At 41.7% G+C, this 17,427-nt stretch overlaps 2 protein-coding genes across 2 annotated transcripts in view; one reads left to right on the top strand and one right to left on the bottom strand.

Moving 5' to 3' along the window:
- LOC144636224 (polycystin family receptor for egg jelly-like) overlaps nucleotides 1-17,427 on the bottom strand; it is a 77,807-nt gene that overhangs the window by 54,000 nt on the left and 6,380 nt on the right. Inside the window, exons 9-13 of the mRNA XM_078495378.1 lie at nucleotides 13,586-13,666; nucleotides 13,137-13,259; nucleotides 12,859-12,981; nucleotides 4,687-4,812; nucleotides 4,331-4,453 (exon numbers count right to left, since the gene is read on the bottom strand). Of these exons, the coding sequence (XP_078351504.1) occupies nucleotides 4,331-4,453; nucleotides 4,687-4,812; nucleotides 12,859-12,981; nucleotides 13,137-13,259; nucleotides 13,586-13,666 (576 nt within the window). The remainder of the gene's footprint in view (nucleotides 1-4,330; nucleotides 4,454-4,686; nucleotides 4,813-12,858; nucleotides 12,982-13,136; nucleotides 13,260-13,585; nucleotides 13,667-17,427) is intronic.
- Nucleotides 4,896-7,020, top strand: LOC144635530 (uncharacterized). The gene is made up of 2 exons (XM_078494628.1): nucleotides 4,896-5,093; nucleotides 5,169-7,020. Exon 2 carries the CDS (start codon nucleotides 5,368-5,370, stop codon nucleotides 7,018-7,020), a length of 1,653 nt encoding a protein of 550 aa, XP_078350754.1. The 5' UTR covers nucleotides 4,896-5,093; nucleotides 5,169-5,367.

Consider the following 17,427-nt stretch of genomic DNA (forward strand, 5'->3'; position numbering starts at 1 on the left):
GAATGAATGCCGTTTTCAAAATATCAATATGAAACAGCAGTAAATAACCACTAGATTGAGACTTTGTATCTCAATTTGTTTTCGAAGCATTTCAACTATTGAAAGGTGATAAAAATTAGAATCAGTAGGTAAAAATGCTAAAAAAATTCGTGAATGTTTGATCTAAAATTATGATGCAAGAAAATTATAGGAAACCTTAGTTTCGTACCATGTGTCGTTTTGTGCTTCCAATTTTTACCATATGTCTTTTATTTTCTTATTCTTTTATCTAGTCTGGATGGTTGAAATGTAAAATTTGCCAGATAAAAGCTTGCTTTTATCTACATAACATCATAATATCATAATATCTTGTGTCACTTGTGTCTACATAATATCTTCATACCGTCGTATTCTGGTACACATCGGCTGCATTGTCCATAGATTTGCCCAAAATAACAGCAATCTGGACTAATCGCTCAAGGTTATCGACCCTCACATTGAAAATTTTGGACATTAGGTAGTCCTTTGTCTATAGTAAAGAAACACAATATTGAGGTTAAAGGGAACATGTCACAGACACTGAAACGTTGCCAAAACGTAAATAAAAATTGAGAAGAATGGGCCCAGACAAGAGTACTGTATTATTTTTACCTGTAAACATGTTAATAATGATCTATTTGGCGTGCAAGCAAGACTTTATTCTATAATCTCTTGATTCAAAGTTTAACAGATACGCACGTTGTCTGTGTAACAGATAGTATGTTCATTTGCCTTCCCTAGTTTCGACATTTCCGTTCCACATTTTCCTAGAGAGAAATGTTTGTTTCTTAAGCTTGTATTAAGTAAAAATGTTTGATACTGGCCAGGCTTAATAAATAAAGTCCTCGTGCGATACTGACTGTAGTACTGACAAATACTGTTTGAAGAACTGTCCCATTGAGAACAAGGTCTTAACGTTTACTCCAGACTTACGTAAAGCAAAAACTTTTCATCGATCCGATTGCCAGCCGCATCGAGAAGAGCAAGAAGAGAATCTGCTTCTTGGATCGCCATATTAATTTGTCCCACAGAAAAATAATTATCCATCGCAGTAAGGATTTGCTTTATTTGGACATAAAGCAGCTCTTCGCTTTGTGTCAAGGACGATCGATTAACCTGTGAAAGACGAAAGAGTGGACGGTTCATAGAGGTGTTAAAAACAACCTGTTACAAAGGGGCGAGTATATTACTCATATCGCTTGGCTACGCGCTTTTTGCCTTTCGCAAAATGCTGATCCTTTGTATCGATGTTACCACTCAGCATTTTTGTCAGGAAGCCTTTTCATTTTGTCGTTAGCCCTTTTATATTCTTGGGCCAAAAGAGGCATTGTAAGGGGAAACGTGTCTGGTGTTACCCCTTTCCGTGGTATTTTTCTTCTAGCGGATGCTTCTGAAGCAACAGTTAGAAAACAAAGAGACCTGGCAAAAAAAGTGAACATTTTTATTAATATAGCTTTACCAGTGAATATTTCTATGTCATTTTCAGTATAAATCACATGCATCAACTGTGTTTAAAAACCCAATTTATTCATACCTTGATCGACAGGCGTTCTTCACTTGCGACGCCCACGACATTGACAATAGCAACTTTGAAACGCACGAGATCTTCTCCAACTGAAGGTGAAATATGGACAACACTGTAGGACCGTACTCCATATGACAACATATATAATGCTCCATCTTCTAACTCACGATAGAACTCATATCTTAGAGGCAAACTGTCATCTTTCCATCCACGGCAGGTAATGTTGAGCCAGACGCCTATAGCGGCTTCCTTATCGAGTTGTGTGCCATGACAAGTTCCACCTGATGGGGCCTCTGATGTGTCAAACTGGTACGCCGCCCATCCATGTGAACCATTTGGCGACTGAACATCCACTGTGATTCGATACGACGAACCGGGTATAAGACTTTGTTGCTTGATGACCAGATTTCTTGAATCCACTTTAGTGGCCAAAAGATTTGAAAAATTTGTTATGGACATCCATTTGGAATATGGATAACTACCGTTTTTACTGAACATTTTCCATCGGTATGTAAGAGATTTAGGACAACGTGTTGACAAACAGTCAGTTCTGGCGGAGATACCAGATGATGCACTGGCTGGTGAGACACAGTTCAGAATACACCTGAATGAAATAAATCAAAAATAAAGCGAAATCCCATCATCGCATCGTGAATTACACAGTTGAATAATAATGGAAACCTCATACACTACACATAGACAGGGCAGGAATTTGTTGCGTAAGAGCACCTCTCTTGGGTACCTTCCTACAATCAAATTTCCACGTCGTTACGTTGACAAATTAGATTTTGTAACTTTCATTCAGTTGTACTGCTTTCTTGAAGATGAGGCCTTATTAATTGTAGTGGTCTGAACTTACTTCTTTGAGCAACATAACGAGTTGATGTTAATTTTGCAGATTTGTCAATTTTCATTTTTACCAGCAAGTATTGGAACATAATTTGTTCACAGATGGCAACAAGCTCCTACAGAGGCTACCACATTGCACTTACATTATTCGAACGTCTACAAGCTCTCCATGGTAAGTGTGAACAGTTTGCATAACACTGGCTGCACGGGAATCGTTGCGGATTGTCAGCACGACATAGTATGTTTCGTTTTTCTTTAGTTTCTTTGTATCCAAATGCACTTTTCCTTTTTCGAAGGAATGTATAAATACATCGTCTGGCAGTTGGAAGAGTGTTCCATTTGCGGATGAGTCAACAAGTGCATTAAATATACCGTCTGAGGCATTTACAAGTACGCTGGTAACTGTGTTATTGACTTCAGAAACGTTCCTGGTAGCAGCTTTGAAACAGAACCAATTTAAGTTCAATCCTGAAGAAGTCCCGTCTTCATTCTCCGGGTCATAGGAAGAACTGGCATCCACAGATATTGGCTTGTTGATGGATCGCATAATTTCAGTTCCTCCCGCAATGTAGGCAACGAGGGCTGATTTTTCGACCTGTAGGAATGCGAAGTCTCGAGCAGCCAGTTCAATTCCAGTTACACGAAGCTCAAACGCTACAAGTTTTAGTCCAGTTAACAGCAGCTTTGGTCCTATAATAAGTTCAAGAGTGTCATACACTAACAACTCTGGCTCATCTGAAATATTGAAGGGTGACAACATCAGGTTTTCTATTCTCCAGTGGAACGAAGCCTGTCCTGAGTCAGTGATTTCCAAGTTAAAAGATGATACAAGCATTCTAGTCTGATCACGTCTAAACTTGATTGGACTGTCAGGTTGTGTGTCTGTTTGACGGATTGTTACCTCAGCTAAATGACCAAGAAGACCATCTGAAAAACGAAACACAAAACAACGAGAACTGGTATTTTATTTTATGGCCATTTTATTTCCATTCTGTTGAGGTATTAATGCAACGCCACTCGAAATCAGCACCATGATTTTTTTTGGCGAAAAAAAAACAAAACAGTTTCAACATTTGCTTTTTAATTAGTGGTTACAAAACGGTATTGCCATTTAATTTTGCGAATTTAGTTTCCTTATAGAAGAGAAAGTTGGTATCGAGAGATGAACATAATAATTAACTGTCTTTTTCGTAGCAAACTTAGGTAAGTCGTAAAAGAATTTGGTTTCTCCAGTTTCTTCATTTGATTTCTTCATTTAGGAATCTGCATAATTTTGAGAGAGAGAAAGGCATGTCGTTCTTTATCTACCTGTACCCCGGACGAAGTGGACATTTGGGTCTTTGAAATTAAAATCGTTCCGTTGTACTAGAGGTTTGCACAAAATGTAATAATTTACCAACATTGGTTTACCTTGTGGTTTCACTCTCCTGTAGGTCTTTAAAAGACACGATTGAAATACACGCTTCCCAAATTGAACTTGTGTAAAGACACCATATGTTTAATTTACCAACCTGAATTTTTGCATGCATCAACTTCCGGACGTCCAGGGTAAAAGTATTTGCACCAGCATTCGCAGAAATAGGGTGATATTTGGATGCATCGTGAATATACAGGGCAAGCTGATAATATAAAGAAACATATTTAACTTTCTATTTAATAGTAACTTCGAAACACAAACTTCTCAATACACGTATTGGAAGAAACTTTAGAGAACTTTAATGGGTAACTGGGTTTCTTTGTTCTTTATCGTTTTGTCTCAAATAAACCATGTTCTTAATGCATACAAAGTGAGAAAGATTAAAATGGCCCTATAACGTTTAAGGTAGGAGACGTTTTCATGCACTTTCTGAGGTAAGACACAGCAAGGACTATATTGATCCGTTTGTAAATTACTGCGGCAAATGAAGGAACTGAACATGTCACGAAGCACTACAATACCTGCACAAAATGTTCCATTTCCAGTGTATCCTCTCTGACAGTGACATGTGAATGAGCCGACATCGTTGACACAGACACCAAGTTGATGACAGTTGTGTTTTCCACTTGCACATTCGTCAAGATCTATAATGGACCAAACGAGTGTGTTACTTATATTATTAATGAAACATTTATATGGAAGATTCTTTATCTTCACTGGGAATAAACCCTGGTCATGATATTAAACAAAACAAATAAAAAAACCCAAGATCCCCGGAATAGATCTTCCGTTTTTGTGTTTTCTTTCATTTTTGTGTAACAACAATTAAGGTCAAGATAGAGTACGTAATGAGAAGAAGTGCGATCGATTAATGTACCTGTACAGTTCTTGCCATCTCCCACGTATCCATGATGGCAATGGCAATCGTAGGACCCTTCAGTGTTGAAACAGTTGGCAAGAGAAGGATGACACAAATCCTGATTATTGGCACACTCATCAATATCTACCAAATTAGAGACGAATTAGTAAACAGAGAAATGACATTGAAGTATCCAGACAACAGTTCTTAAACAAAATTATTGTTGAGGCCGACTAGCGGCCGAAATTAATAACCGGAAATTGATTTAGGTCCGTTACTAACTGTGCACAAGTTGCTCGGACTGGATCGAGTCACGTGACTCGATCGCACATGGTTTTGTGATGGAAAGAGTTTCGTGTCGGGCGGATTGCTCGACAGTGTTGTTTTTTTGATACAGTTTTTACCACCTAAACCGCACAGAACATGTAAGTTTTGATTTCATAGTTCCCGTTTTTTCTTATATTCCGAATGTATTGTAAAATTAGGTTTGTTTTGTTCAGTTTTTTACCGTAGGCGTAACAAGTCAGCGTGTCGATTAAGTTGTCAAGCCGTGGCGATGTTTGTACATTGGTACAACGAGCATCGCAATTAAAGCGTTGAGTTTACAACTGCGTGTTGAAAAGATTCTGTGAATTGTCCCGAACATCAGTAAAAGAATGTTCTTCCTAAATATTGGAGTGTGATTGGATTTGTCGAGCGATGGATGCGTCGGATCAATTGGATTTCGACCTCGACAGTGGAATGGATGTTTATGGTTTGAGCCGTTTGGGTTATACTGGACCAGGAATGGATCGTGGATTGCCCGATTTTCCCGGAACGACGACAGTAGAAGCCTTAGAAGGTAACATTAGTTCCATTTGTACTACAACAAATGTGTTTACTCGGCCATTAAGCTACTACGATGGCCCCTCGCTCAGACCCAGGCCCCCACCAAACACCCGCGTCGATTTCACGGAATTGGAACGGCAAAGGGATTCCCGGGAGCAACGCAGCACGGCTATGCTGTGGACAAATGTAAGCAAAGAAATTGAAAATTTACTGAAAGAAATTCAGTCTAAGCTTAATACCAGCCAAGGCCCAGAGGAGGCTAAGAAATCCCTTGACCTACTCTCGGAAAAATGGAAGACACTCGAAGGGCTACATACGAAATACCTTGCTGGGATAAATGAGAGAAAACGCTTGGAAGATGTACAGAGTCGTTATTCCAATCTAAAACGAGAGACCCGTGACATTATTGATGAGTGTGAAGGTTTGTTGCAAAAAATAGACCTTTTGCCTGGAAATGCTCAGATGAATCCTAGACTACTAGACCAGGACGGGGATCGTGATGACAATGTGTCAGTTTCCTCTAAGTCTTCCAATGTGTCCGGATCCTCACGTAAGAAATCCTTGAAAAAGGTGCTTGTCTCAAAAATGAAATTGGACCTAGCAAGGGCTAGGGCAAAGGAAGAAGCCGAAGCAGCTCGAATGGCATACGAACATAAACAAAGAATGGAACTTAGGCGTCTTGAAGAGCAAGCAACATTAGCTGAGCTAGAATGGAAAATTGAAATGGAGTACAACGATGAGGAAGCTTTGACACCTGGAGCAGCTGGTCCTTTGGATGCTGCCACATTTCTAGTTGATAAACGTCCACATTCTACCCCAGTCGTTTCTGAGAAAATGGAGACCAGCAGACCTAATACCAACCCAGGTGCCCGTTATGCTATTAGTGAGGTGTCTCAACTAAATCCTTCTCAGAAAGAGCCAATCCCTCCTGTTTCCATAAATACCAAATCTCAGTTCAGCATGACAACTCAGCCGAGGTCATCCCTCTCAGCGATAGGATCTAATGTGCGTAAGACCCCTGACAGCATAAGGTCACTCCAGTCCTTAAGAGTACCTGGTGTTAAACCATCACAGGGTGTTACTCGTGGTGAACAGGTCCCACATGATCCCGTTGCAGCAATGTGGAAAGCACAAATGCTAAGTGGAATGCGACCGACACAGTTTAGTGGAAATCCAGTGGATTTTCCCTCCTTTCGTGAACAAATTTGTACGCACCTTGAAAGCGATTTGCTAACTGATGCCCAGCGTGTTGAATACCTCCCTAAGTTTGTTACCGGAGAAGCACTGGAAGTGGTAAAACGAAACAGAGGTTGCTCCTTCATCGACATCATGAAAACCCTGGAGGAACGCTTTGGTCAGACCATAAGGGTGACTCAAGCATGCATAGAAGACCTCGTATCAGGTCCCAAGTTGACCTATGGTGACAATATTGGACTTATGAACTTTTCTGAGAAGCTGAATGCGGCTACAAGAATCCTTCAAGGCGACGTTGAACGTGAAGCAAGTGTTGCAACGAACCTCTGACGCATAGTTAGCCGTCTGCCTAATGATCTCATCATCAAGTGGCAAAACGAGAATTATGAGATTGTCAAGAGCGGAAGGTCTCCTCGGCTGAAGGACATCGCCGCCTTTGTAAAGAGACAAGCATCCATTAGGAACGACCCGGTGTTTGGAGGTCAAATGTTGAAGCGTGAGAATAGAGAAACCAAGTTGCCTCCTAAGCCTCCACCTCCACCAAAGCCACTAAAGAATCCCACAATCAGTGCCACGGATGTTGAAACTAAACTTCCTGCCCCTAGCTCAAAAAACTGTGGAATCTGTAAATCTAAGCGACACAAGCTTCAGCATTGCCCCATCATCAAGAAGTGTGAACATGTGGCAGTCCGACGACAGTATGCGGCATCTTGTGGATTTTGTTTTAACTGTGGCCTTGAAAGGCCTGGACACGGTTCTGGTTCTTGCCCTGAACCGCCAGCATGTTCAAAATGCCCTGGTCGTCATCTTAGTCTTCTGCAAACTGATCAGACCCAGGATAGTCGCCGCCCCAACCCACCGATCAATAAGGATTCCAAGGATAAAGGTGACAAGCCTTCAGCTACCTCCTATCCCACAAGTCACGAGGGCGTAAATACGGGGCAAACTGCAAGTGCTAATTCAGGCAAACCTGAAACAACACCCATATCATCTGCCAGTTTGTCTACCACAGAAACACAAGTTTTGTTGAACGCTGTTCCTGTCATTATCACCGCCGAGAATGGCAATGCTGTCTCCACCTACGCCTTTCTAGATAGCGGCTGTACTGACACCCTCGTTGACCGCAGTTTAGTTGATTACCTTGACATACAAGGAACACCTGAGCAGGTTAGAATTAATACAATCACAAGCAGTGACAATGTTGTGGAGTCTAATCGAGTATCCTTTACCTTGAGCTCTTTGGAAAGTTTTGGAGAAAGTATCGAGGTTTCTGAAGCCTATGTTCTACCTGACCTTAACCAGTCACAGCGAGCCCTGCCAGAGCAAATTGACGTCCAGAACTACCCTCACTTATGTGACATTGAGTTTCCAGCAGTTGATGTTAAGAGAGTCTCCATTCTCGTGGGAAACAACATCCCCTACGCGCACATACAGAAAGAAGTTAGAGTTCCCGAAGATGAGAAGAAAGGACTCTATGGTTGTCGATACCCCCTCGGTTGGTGCGTTGCTGGTCGCTATGGCGTCAAGGATCCGAAGGGAGTCTCAGTAAACTTTGTTTCAGTTGATCATAAGCCAGTTGACCTAATTGAGAAATTCTGGAAACTCGAAGACTATGGAGCTGTTAAGTCAGGAGAGAAGTCCCTCTCAGCTGAAGACAAGAGAGCAATGCAAATAATTGAAGACACCACACGTCTCGTCGATGGACGTTATGAAGTGGGCATGCTTTGGAAGAAGGATGAGCGCCAGTTTCCAAATAATCTTGCTATGGTGAAACAACGCCTAGAGTCCTTGCGACGTCGCTTGACGAAATCGGGTAACGAGGAGATGGCCACTAAGTATCGTGAAGTAATGGACGGTTACATCAGCAGTGGATTCGCTCGCAAGTTGTCAGAGAAAGAGTTGGCTACGGAATCCAGTAACCATTGGTATCTCCCACATCACCCGGTAACTAGCCCTACCAAGCCTGGAAAGGTGCGCATAGTTTTCGATGCGGCAGCCGAATACGAAGGAACTTCGCTTAATAAGAATCTATTAAGCGGGCCAGACATGACCAACAGTTTAGTTGGTGTTCTCCTGCGTTTTCGCCAAGGTACAATTGGTATTGCTGCAGACATTGAAGGAATGTTCCACCAGATACGTGTACGGAAAGAAGACCAGGACTCATTGAGGTTCCTTTGGTGGACAAATGGCTATGAAGACCCACCCGATGTTTATGTTATACAAGTACACATATTTGGAGCAGCGTCCTCCCCTTGTGTTGCAAATTCCACTCTGCGGCGAGTCGCTGACGACAATGCCGAGGACTTCAGCCCCAGTGTCATCGCAGCTGTAAAAAGAAATTTCTATGTTGATGACGCTCTCCCTTCCCAGAATGATGAGCAGTCAGCCATTCACCTGGCTCAAGACATGGTCAACATCCTTGCCCGAGGTAGCTTCAACCTGACTAAGTTTACGTCAAATTCAAAAGAAGTGCTCAAGGCAGTTCCAAGCGACAAGCTGTCCAAGCAAGGACTTAACCTCGATTTGGATGATCCACCCATTGAAAGGGCGCTGGGAATACTTTGGTTTGTTGGAGATGATACTCTGGGCTTCAAGATAAAGGACCTTGACCGCCGCGAGACCAAACGTGGTATCCTATCAACTGTTTGTTCCTTGTTTGACCCGTTAGGGTTTGCTGCGCCTGTAGCGCTGGCTGCAAGATGCTTAGTGCAGAACCTGTGGAAGGCCAATTTAGGATGGGACGAACCCCTTAGCGAAGATTCTCTGTTGAAGTGGAGGTCTTGGAAGTCTCAGCTACCTTCCTTATCACAGTTGCGCATCCCGCGATCCTATTTCCTACCAGATGATGACCCGCGAGAATGCAAGTTGCAACTTCATGTCTTTTCAGATGCATCTGAGGTTGGCTATGGGACATCATCATATTTGCGTGTTGAGAACACGGATGGACGAGTCCATTGTACCTTCGTTATGGGCAAGGCTAGGAATGCACCAGTAAAGTTCGTCAGTATTCCTAGACTGGAGTTGCAGGCAGCTGTACTTGCAACTCGCATGTGCAAAATGTTACGAGAAGAATTATTAGAACTGAACATTGACAGGACTTTCCTATGGACTGATAGTGAGATAGTACTGCACTATCTAAAGAATGAGAAACGAAGACTTCAAACCTTCGTAGCTAACAGAGTTAAAGAGATTAAAGAGCACTCACTTGTGCAAGATTGGAATCATGTGCCAGGAACTTTGAATCCTGCAGACTATGTGTCAAGGGGAATGACCCCATCTTCTCTGACCGCCAACCACAATTGGCTTCGTGGACCTGACTTTCTGTGGGGACCAGAAGACTCCTGGCCAGGACAAGAATGTAGAACTTTGCCTACTGAAGGTCTGGAGCTGAAGAAAGAAACTCATGTACACTCTCTGGAACTGACCCCTGATCCAGCTGCAGCAAAGAAAGAAAACCCAGAATTTGAATCCCTCCTTGATCCTGCGGAGCACCCCTCCAAGTTCTGATAACAACCTGCTCAGATTGGACCCGCCTCAGACGCAAGGTAGCATGGCTCTTACGATTTACACAGTTCATTAGAGATAAAGACAAGGTCGTGACTGGAAGGTTAACCGTCGATGATTTGAATGCAGCTACGGTGGCTATTGCGAAGATTGTCCAGAGCTCAGCATACACACAGGAGATTAAAGATTTGAAGTCAAATGGTGTCGTCAGAGCATCGAGCAAGATTGCTGCCTTGAATCCCGAATTGGATGCCCAGGGAGTACTGAGAGTGAATGGACGTGGCCAGAAAAGAGTAGCAGAATCTACTATGGGCCGGCAAACCATTCTGCCCAGAAACCATGCCGTAGCTGAGAAGATTGTTCGTCATGTCCACCACTTCATTGGCCATTTGGGGCGTGAGCATGTGATAGCCAAACTGCGGGAAGACTTCTGGATCCCACAAATCCGCGTTCTAGTTCGCACAGACCTTAGCCGATGCGTCAAGTGCAAGAAAGTCCTTGCCAAACCCATGGTCCAGCAGATGGCACCTTTACCGGAGGCAAGGCTCATGGCATATGAACCACCATTCTCGTACTCAGGAATGGACCTTTTTGGCCCCCTGTACGTTAAACATGGCCGCGGGACCACAAAGCGTTGGTGCTGTCTCTTCACCTGCTTAACCACTCGTTGTGTCCACCTAGAAGTGGTTAACTCAATGGACACCGACGATTTCATCCTGTGCTTGAGGCGTTTTATCAATCGTAGAGGCGAAGTGAAAGAGATACGTTGCGATAATGGCTCTAATTTTGTCGGAGCTCAGCGCGAGTTGAAGGAGAGTCTTGATGAATGGAACCAGGGACGGATCGAGAGTGAGCTTATCCAATACGGCTGCAAATGGGTATTCCAGCCCCCTACTGCATCGAGCATGTCCGGCGTGTGGGAACGTTTGGTTCGAAGCGCGAAGACGGTCCTGAAATCTATCCTAGGTGGACATGTGGTCACAGACGCGGTCCTGCAGACGCTGCTTACTGAGGTCGAGCGTGTTCTGAACGGCCGAGCCCTAACAGCAAACTCGGATGATCCAAGTGATTTTGAGCCACTGACGCCAGCCCACTTCTTGATGCAGCGTAAGGTTGTTTGCTTACCACCCGGAGTCTTCAACAAGACTGACATGTACAAGAAGAAGTGGAGGCAGGTGCAATTTCTTGCCAACTTATTTTGGGAAAGATGGCTTAAAGAATACCTACCCATCCTGCAGCCTCGAGCTAAATGGCGGAAGGCGTTGCCTAATGTTAAACCCAATGCATTGGTGCTGCTAGTCAACGATAACACCCCGAGGGGACACTGGAACCTTGGACGTGTCGTTGAGACGTACCCTGGGCCAGATGGCTTGGTGCGAACTGTTAAAGTTAAAACTAAGGACAGTGTCTATGTTCGTCCTATACAGAAACTATGTTTGTTAGAAAATGACCTGAATTCCATGTAAGAAGAAGTGCGTGTAACCTGAAGTCCATGTGAGAAGCCACATATTTGGGACGCTTTAGGGGATCGCCCCAAGGCGGGGTGGATGTTGAGGCCGACTAGCGGCCGAAATTAATAACCGGAAATTGATTAAGGTCCGTTACTAACTGTGCACAAGTTGCTCGGACTGGATCGAGTCACGTGACTCGATCGCACATGGTTTTGTGATGGAAAGAGTTTCGTGTCGGGCGGATTGCTCGACAGTGTTGTTTTTTGATACAGTTTTTACCACCTAAACCGCACAGAACATGTAAGTTTTGATTTCATAGTTCCCGTTTTTTCTTATATTCCGAATGTATTGTAAAATTAGGTTTGTTTTGTTCAGTTTTTTACCGTAGGCGTAACAAGTCAGCGTGTCGATTAAGTTGTCAAGCCGTGGCGATGTTTGTACATTGGTACAACGAGCATCGCAATTAAAGCGTTGAGTTTACAACTGCGTGTTGAAAAGATTCTGTGAATTGTCCCGAACAATTATCAACCAAGTAAAAGCAAATGAAGTTGAATTATGGGTATTGTATACACTCTACAGATCCCATTCTTGGCGACGAATTAACATAATTATTATTTAACTCCAAAAAAGCTTAGCTTTCTTGGTTTGCAAATTTTGTTGAAGAACTATTATTTATGCTCTTCAACGTAACTGGTTAGTTTACAAGAAACGTCACCATCCTTTGCTCTCAAGTAACGATTTGATTGCTTAATTCTGTTCCATGTGACTCGGTTCTAGTAATCACACTGTGAACTTATGCAAAAAAACTAAATAATCAGATGCGACTTATTCGATTGGGCGACTGGGCTTGCTAGTTTTAATATTATGGACCGTTTCCTGCATAACAATGCATAAACAAAACTCTCATCTTCGTTTTGCAGCGTGCCTGCGGGCACTTATTACATGGGGTATTACCGATGAACATCGATCCAAGAATGGTGCACTTCCGCTTGTTCGAATGTAATTCACTCGAAAACTGAAAAATTTGTTTCCAGCTTGGGGTGGAAATGAAGGTAACGGAAACTAAAAGAATCCAGTACAACAAGGAAGTGACATTCAACCCCATCGCTACCAGACGTTTTCCTGTCTCGCTCTCCTCAACGTCCGCGACGGTTTTCTTTGCATAAGTAGACCAGGTAAAATAAAATCAAGCACGATGACTAATTCAACTCACCATTACAAGATTTGCCATCACCGGTGTACCCCGCATTACAAGCGCAAGTAAAAGAAGCCTCAGTATTAGTGCAGGTCGCCGACAAATCACAGTCGTGAGTATTGGTAGTGCATTCATCTATGTCTGTCAACAAAAAGGTTTCGAGAAAATTATACACGGGCTTTAACAGTTTTAAAACTGTTTGAAAAATTCCTTTTTTTAAATAAGGAAATTAATGCTGCACAATTTTAAAGCTCAACCTTTGCAGCAAAATCGAACAAAGCAAACCTGAAACTCACCGCTACACAATTTACCATCACCGGTGTACCCCTCATCACAAGCACAAATAAAAGAACCATCAGTATTGGTGCAAGTCGCCATCACATGACAGTCGTGAGAATTGGCAGTGCATTCGTCAATATCTGTCAAATAAAGATAACAACAAAAAACGTATGGTATCGCGGACATGAAAAATTAGAACTGGTCACCTAGTGTTAAAATAGTTTTCTTCAAGGATGTCCGGGTTGCCTGGGATCGCAATAAAAATATCCTTGCCAAAATTTATTCCAATTATTTTTTTACAGATTAGATATATTTGTTCTTTACAGGAATTCGTTTTTTAAAGCTGATCAGCTTCATCCTTGTTACAACTGCATGCTTAGTTTTTTGTAATACAAGGTAAATTAAGAGAAATTCGCGCAAATGATACCCTGCACAAAGGTTTACGCGCGGTGCACATTTGACTTACCTGCACACGAGCTACCGGTATAGCCTGCTGGACATGCGCATTCAATGGACCCATCATTTGCCAAGCAAGCATCATTCTCATCTGCAAACACAACAATCTGTTTGCATATTGGCTTGATAAATGCTAGTCTTGCCTAAATATGGCAAAATGACTTCCAAGGAAGCTATGTTAATATAGCGCACAATTTTACTTCGTAATGCGTTATTTTCTTTGTGCTATTTTCTAAATGAAACAGAAAACATGTTTCTGTGTTTCTATATCTATGTTTCTAGTTATATGGAGTTCTCCCAAACTTTCACGGATGTTTCTATTTAACAGTTAGATTATGAGCTCGAGATTTCTATCGCGCGATAGTTGATGAGGGCGAAGCCCGAATCAACTATCTAATTGCTTGAATCAACTATCTAATTTATTTATTTTAAATCTACTAGACGTTTAAAACATTAATAACAACAAGAAAGGCTCTCGTTTTTATTAAATAATGATATAAAATAGGTCACGTCACACGCGGATAATTGACAACTGCATCACATTGCAGTGGCTTCTGTGCGCGCGTTTGCAATTCATGCACGATTTGTTCAAGCCGTTATTTGCTCGAAACTGAAGGAAAAGCCAAGTTTTTTATTGTGAAATGACGATTGAAAGATGTACTGAAGTACAAGGGCCCTTGGAAGTCCATTTTTTTAAAATTCGAAAACGTAGACGATTAAAAAAATTCTGAAAAGTTGAACGAGTTGTTCGCAAGGAAGAAACCACATTGCTTCTGTGTGCGCCTTTGCATTTTATTCACGATTTATTGAGACCGTCATTTGTTCAAAACTGAACTGAAAGCCGGAACTTTTATTGTAAAATGACAATTGAAGGATATATTGACTAACGTACGTTCTTGAAAGTCAAGTTGGTTTCAGTCCAGGAAGCGTGAACTATAAGAAATTTATGAAAAGTTGAACGAGTTCCCGCAAGGAAAAACCTTGAATTCAATTATTGATGCATAAAAAAAACTTGTAAGCTTTATCTGTTTAGCTCTTCTTTTACTGCTTCTCGATGGGGCGATGAAATTGTGTTGGATTGTAAACCATTTTACAGAGCGGCTACTGTAACCGGGGTCACCCAGACAAAGTTAACCAATCACAAAGCAGAACGGAAACAATAAATTTCAGCATTTTTTCCTTCTGCCAATGAAATGTCGAGTACAGAACAAAGAAATTTCAACTTCTTCGTTCGCCACGAAAACATTTGGCATGGCGCTGGATTTTCAACTAACTTCGATTGGAAAGTAAATATCAGCGGCATTAATCAAAGAGGAGTTCGAAACTGTGTCAAAACAGGGAAAGCAACGGCCATGCCATATGTCTCCAGACGTAAAAGTGCGTGGCGGAGTTCGCTCGTGACAATTTTAAACAATTTCCTCTACGGCATCAACCGGAGTTTTGGTAATACCATTTGGAAAATAAATGCACGTAGGGCCAGCAAAGGAAGACATTCTAAAGTGCATAACGTGCCAGTGAAAGCGACGGTGACAACATTTTTTTCACTTCACACAATAAAATGTCAGTTGATATGAGTGAAAAACAGTAAAATTTCATTTTGTTCACTCGTGAATTTCGAAGCTATTTACTTTATATGTTGAATAGAGCGTTAGCTAGCGTTGACGTTTTGATTTAAAATTTGAGTAGTTTTACATGCTGTACCAGGAGCCCATCAAAGTTGATGGGCTCCTGGCTGTACAAATGAATGTCATTTGTCATGCAAGTTTTCAAGAATCGATTTGTGGAGGCAGTGTACGCGACGGACGTTTGTTAGAATTTTATTCTCGGGAAAAAATGAAACTTAATTGCTGGCTGTTTCAGTTTTTCTTGCAGACACAGGACAAATTCCGAACAGGAAAATCGGTGATGTTTTCAACACTAACATTCTTTGTTCATTTATTTATTTTTATCTGAATTTATTTCTTTTCGAAACAAATTCCTTCACAAGCTTGTCGAGTTGTTGGTCCTGGATGATAAGGAGTGTATGGCGTATTTGAAATATTATTTCAAACTTTGCCGCCGGTCGGCTCTCTCGAGCACCTCAACTCTGCTCAACTTTGCTTTTAAACAGTTGAAAATTGGTCGCTCATTTGTACGCCAGAGAAGCTTCGGTTTTTTTCGGTTTTTTTTGGAGCTGTGTCATCTAGAGGATTTCTGAAATCTGATGGAAAACCACTGAGACAAACCCTGACTTGCAAGGGTTACGTCATTGCTAAATTAATTCCCCGGGGAATTCCCATTCAGCAAAACACAGGTCTAGTGTTTTTTCTCAAATTTGATTTAATTATTTGCTCCAATATTCCATTTTCGGAGCTGGTTATTCAATCTTGAAACGGTAATTCAAGACAACACTGGATGCTGATTTAAAAGATTTTTTTGTTTCACGGATCAGGATCGTGGGAATTAAATTTGGCCAGCATTAGCATATAAGAAAAATATTTAATTTCGGATGGAACTAGTCAACCATGAAATGTCACGCAAGGTGTTTTCCTACCATCTTGTTTGTCAGTCGCAACATTGTTCGACGCAGGTAAAGGGGATAAGGGGGGGGCGGCGCATTTTTTGTTCCCCTGACATGGCTCCCCTAAAGTGCTCACGAGACCAGCGCAGTTGTAAGCTCTAAGAGCTCTTGTTGGTAATGAAAACGTTACCGATGTTCCTGTTTGGAATGTGTTCTTTTTTCTGCATTATTACAATTGCGAGAAAACAATGAAACAGCCGGCTATAAAGTTTAACTTTTTCCGAGAATCAAATTCCGCCACACAGTTTGTCCAAACAAACAGCCGTCGCGCTTACTGCTTTCACAGAGATTGAAATCGATTCTCGCAAACTTTCATGACAAATGACATTCATTTGTACAGCATGTGAAACTACTCAAATTTTAAATCGAAACGTCAACGCTAGCTAACGCTCTATTCAACATATAAAGTAAATAGCTTGAAAATGAAATTTTACTGTTTTTTTATACTCAACTGAAATTTTATTGTGTGAAGTGAAAAAAATGTTGTCATCGTCGCTTTCTCTGGCACGTTATGCACTTTAGAATGTCTTCCTTTGCTGGCTTTACTTTATTTTCCAAATGGTACTACCAAAACTCCGGTTGATGCCGTAGAGGAAATTGTTTGAAATTGTCACGAGCGAACTCCGCCACGCACTTTTACGTCTGGAGACATAACCGGCCTCTTTGATTAATGCCGATGATATTTACTTTCCAACTTGTGCTGTCACAACTACTCCAGCTCAAAAGAGATGCAATCGAAGTTTGTTGAAAATCCTGCGCCATGCCAAATGTTTTCGTGGCGAACGAAGAAGTTGAAATTTCTTTGTTCTGTACTCGACATTTCATTGGCTGAAGGAAAAAATGCTGAAATTTATTGTTTCCGTTCTTTTTTGTGATTGGTTAACTTTGTCTGGGTGACCCCGGTTACAGTAGCCGCACTGTAAAATTTATTTCCACAACTGAATGTTATAAAATTATAAACTCGCCCGCTTTTAAAAGCGTAAATGAATAATAAATGCCTTTCTTACCGTGTAAAATCTTCATTTCATACTTCCATATAGTCTTCTTTTCTTCTCGGAAATCGCTTCGAATATTAAATTATCCCAGTCCTTCTTCACGGACAATTTAAAAAGCGATAAAGCGGCGGCCATTCACCAACCGCACGCTGTTTCGCTACTCACTTTCTACAACAGAATAGATAGTGAGTAGCGTAGCCAATCAGAGAACAGCCTGATTCGTGATAGAACGCTAGTAGATTTATACTAAACTCGATAGAAACACGCGACACGTTTTTTCATATAACAAACTAAGGA

The sequence above is a fragment of the Oculina patagonica genome, chromosome 13 (genome assembly GCF_052425735.1).
Source record: "Oculina patagonica isolate OP01 chromosome 13, crgOcupat, whole genome shotgun sequence".
NCBI classification, from domain to species: domain Eukaryota; kingdom Metazoa; phylum Cnidaria; class Anthozoa; order Scleractinia; family Oculinidae; genus Oculina; species Oculina patagonica.

What these genes read in the sequence shown, in the direction of transcription:
- LOC144635530 (XM_078494628.1), top strand. Translation starts at nt 5,368, where the DNA reads ATGGATGCGTCGGATCAATTGGATTTCGACCTCGACAGTGGAATGGAT.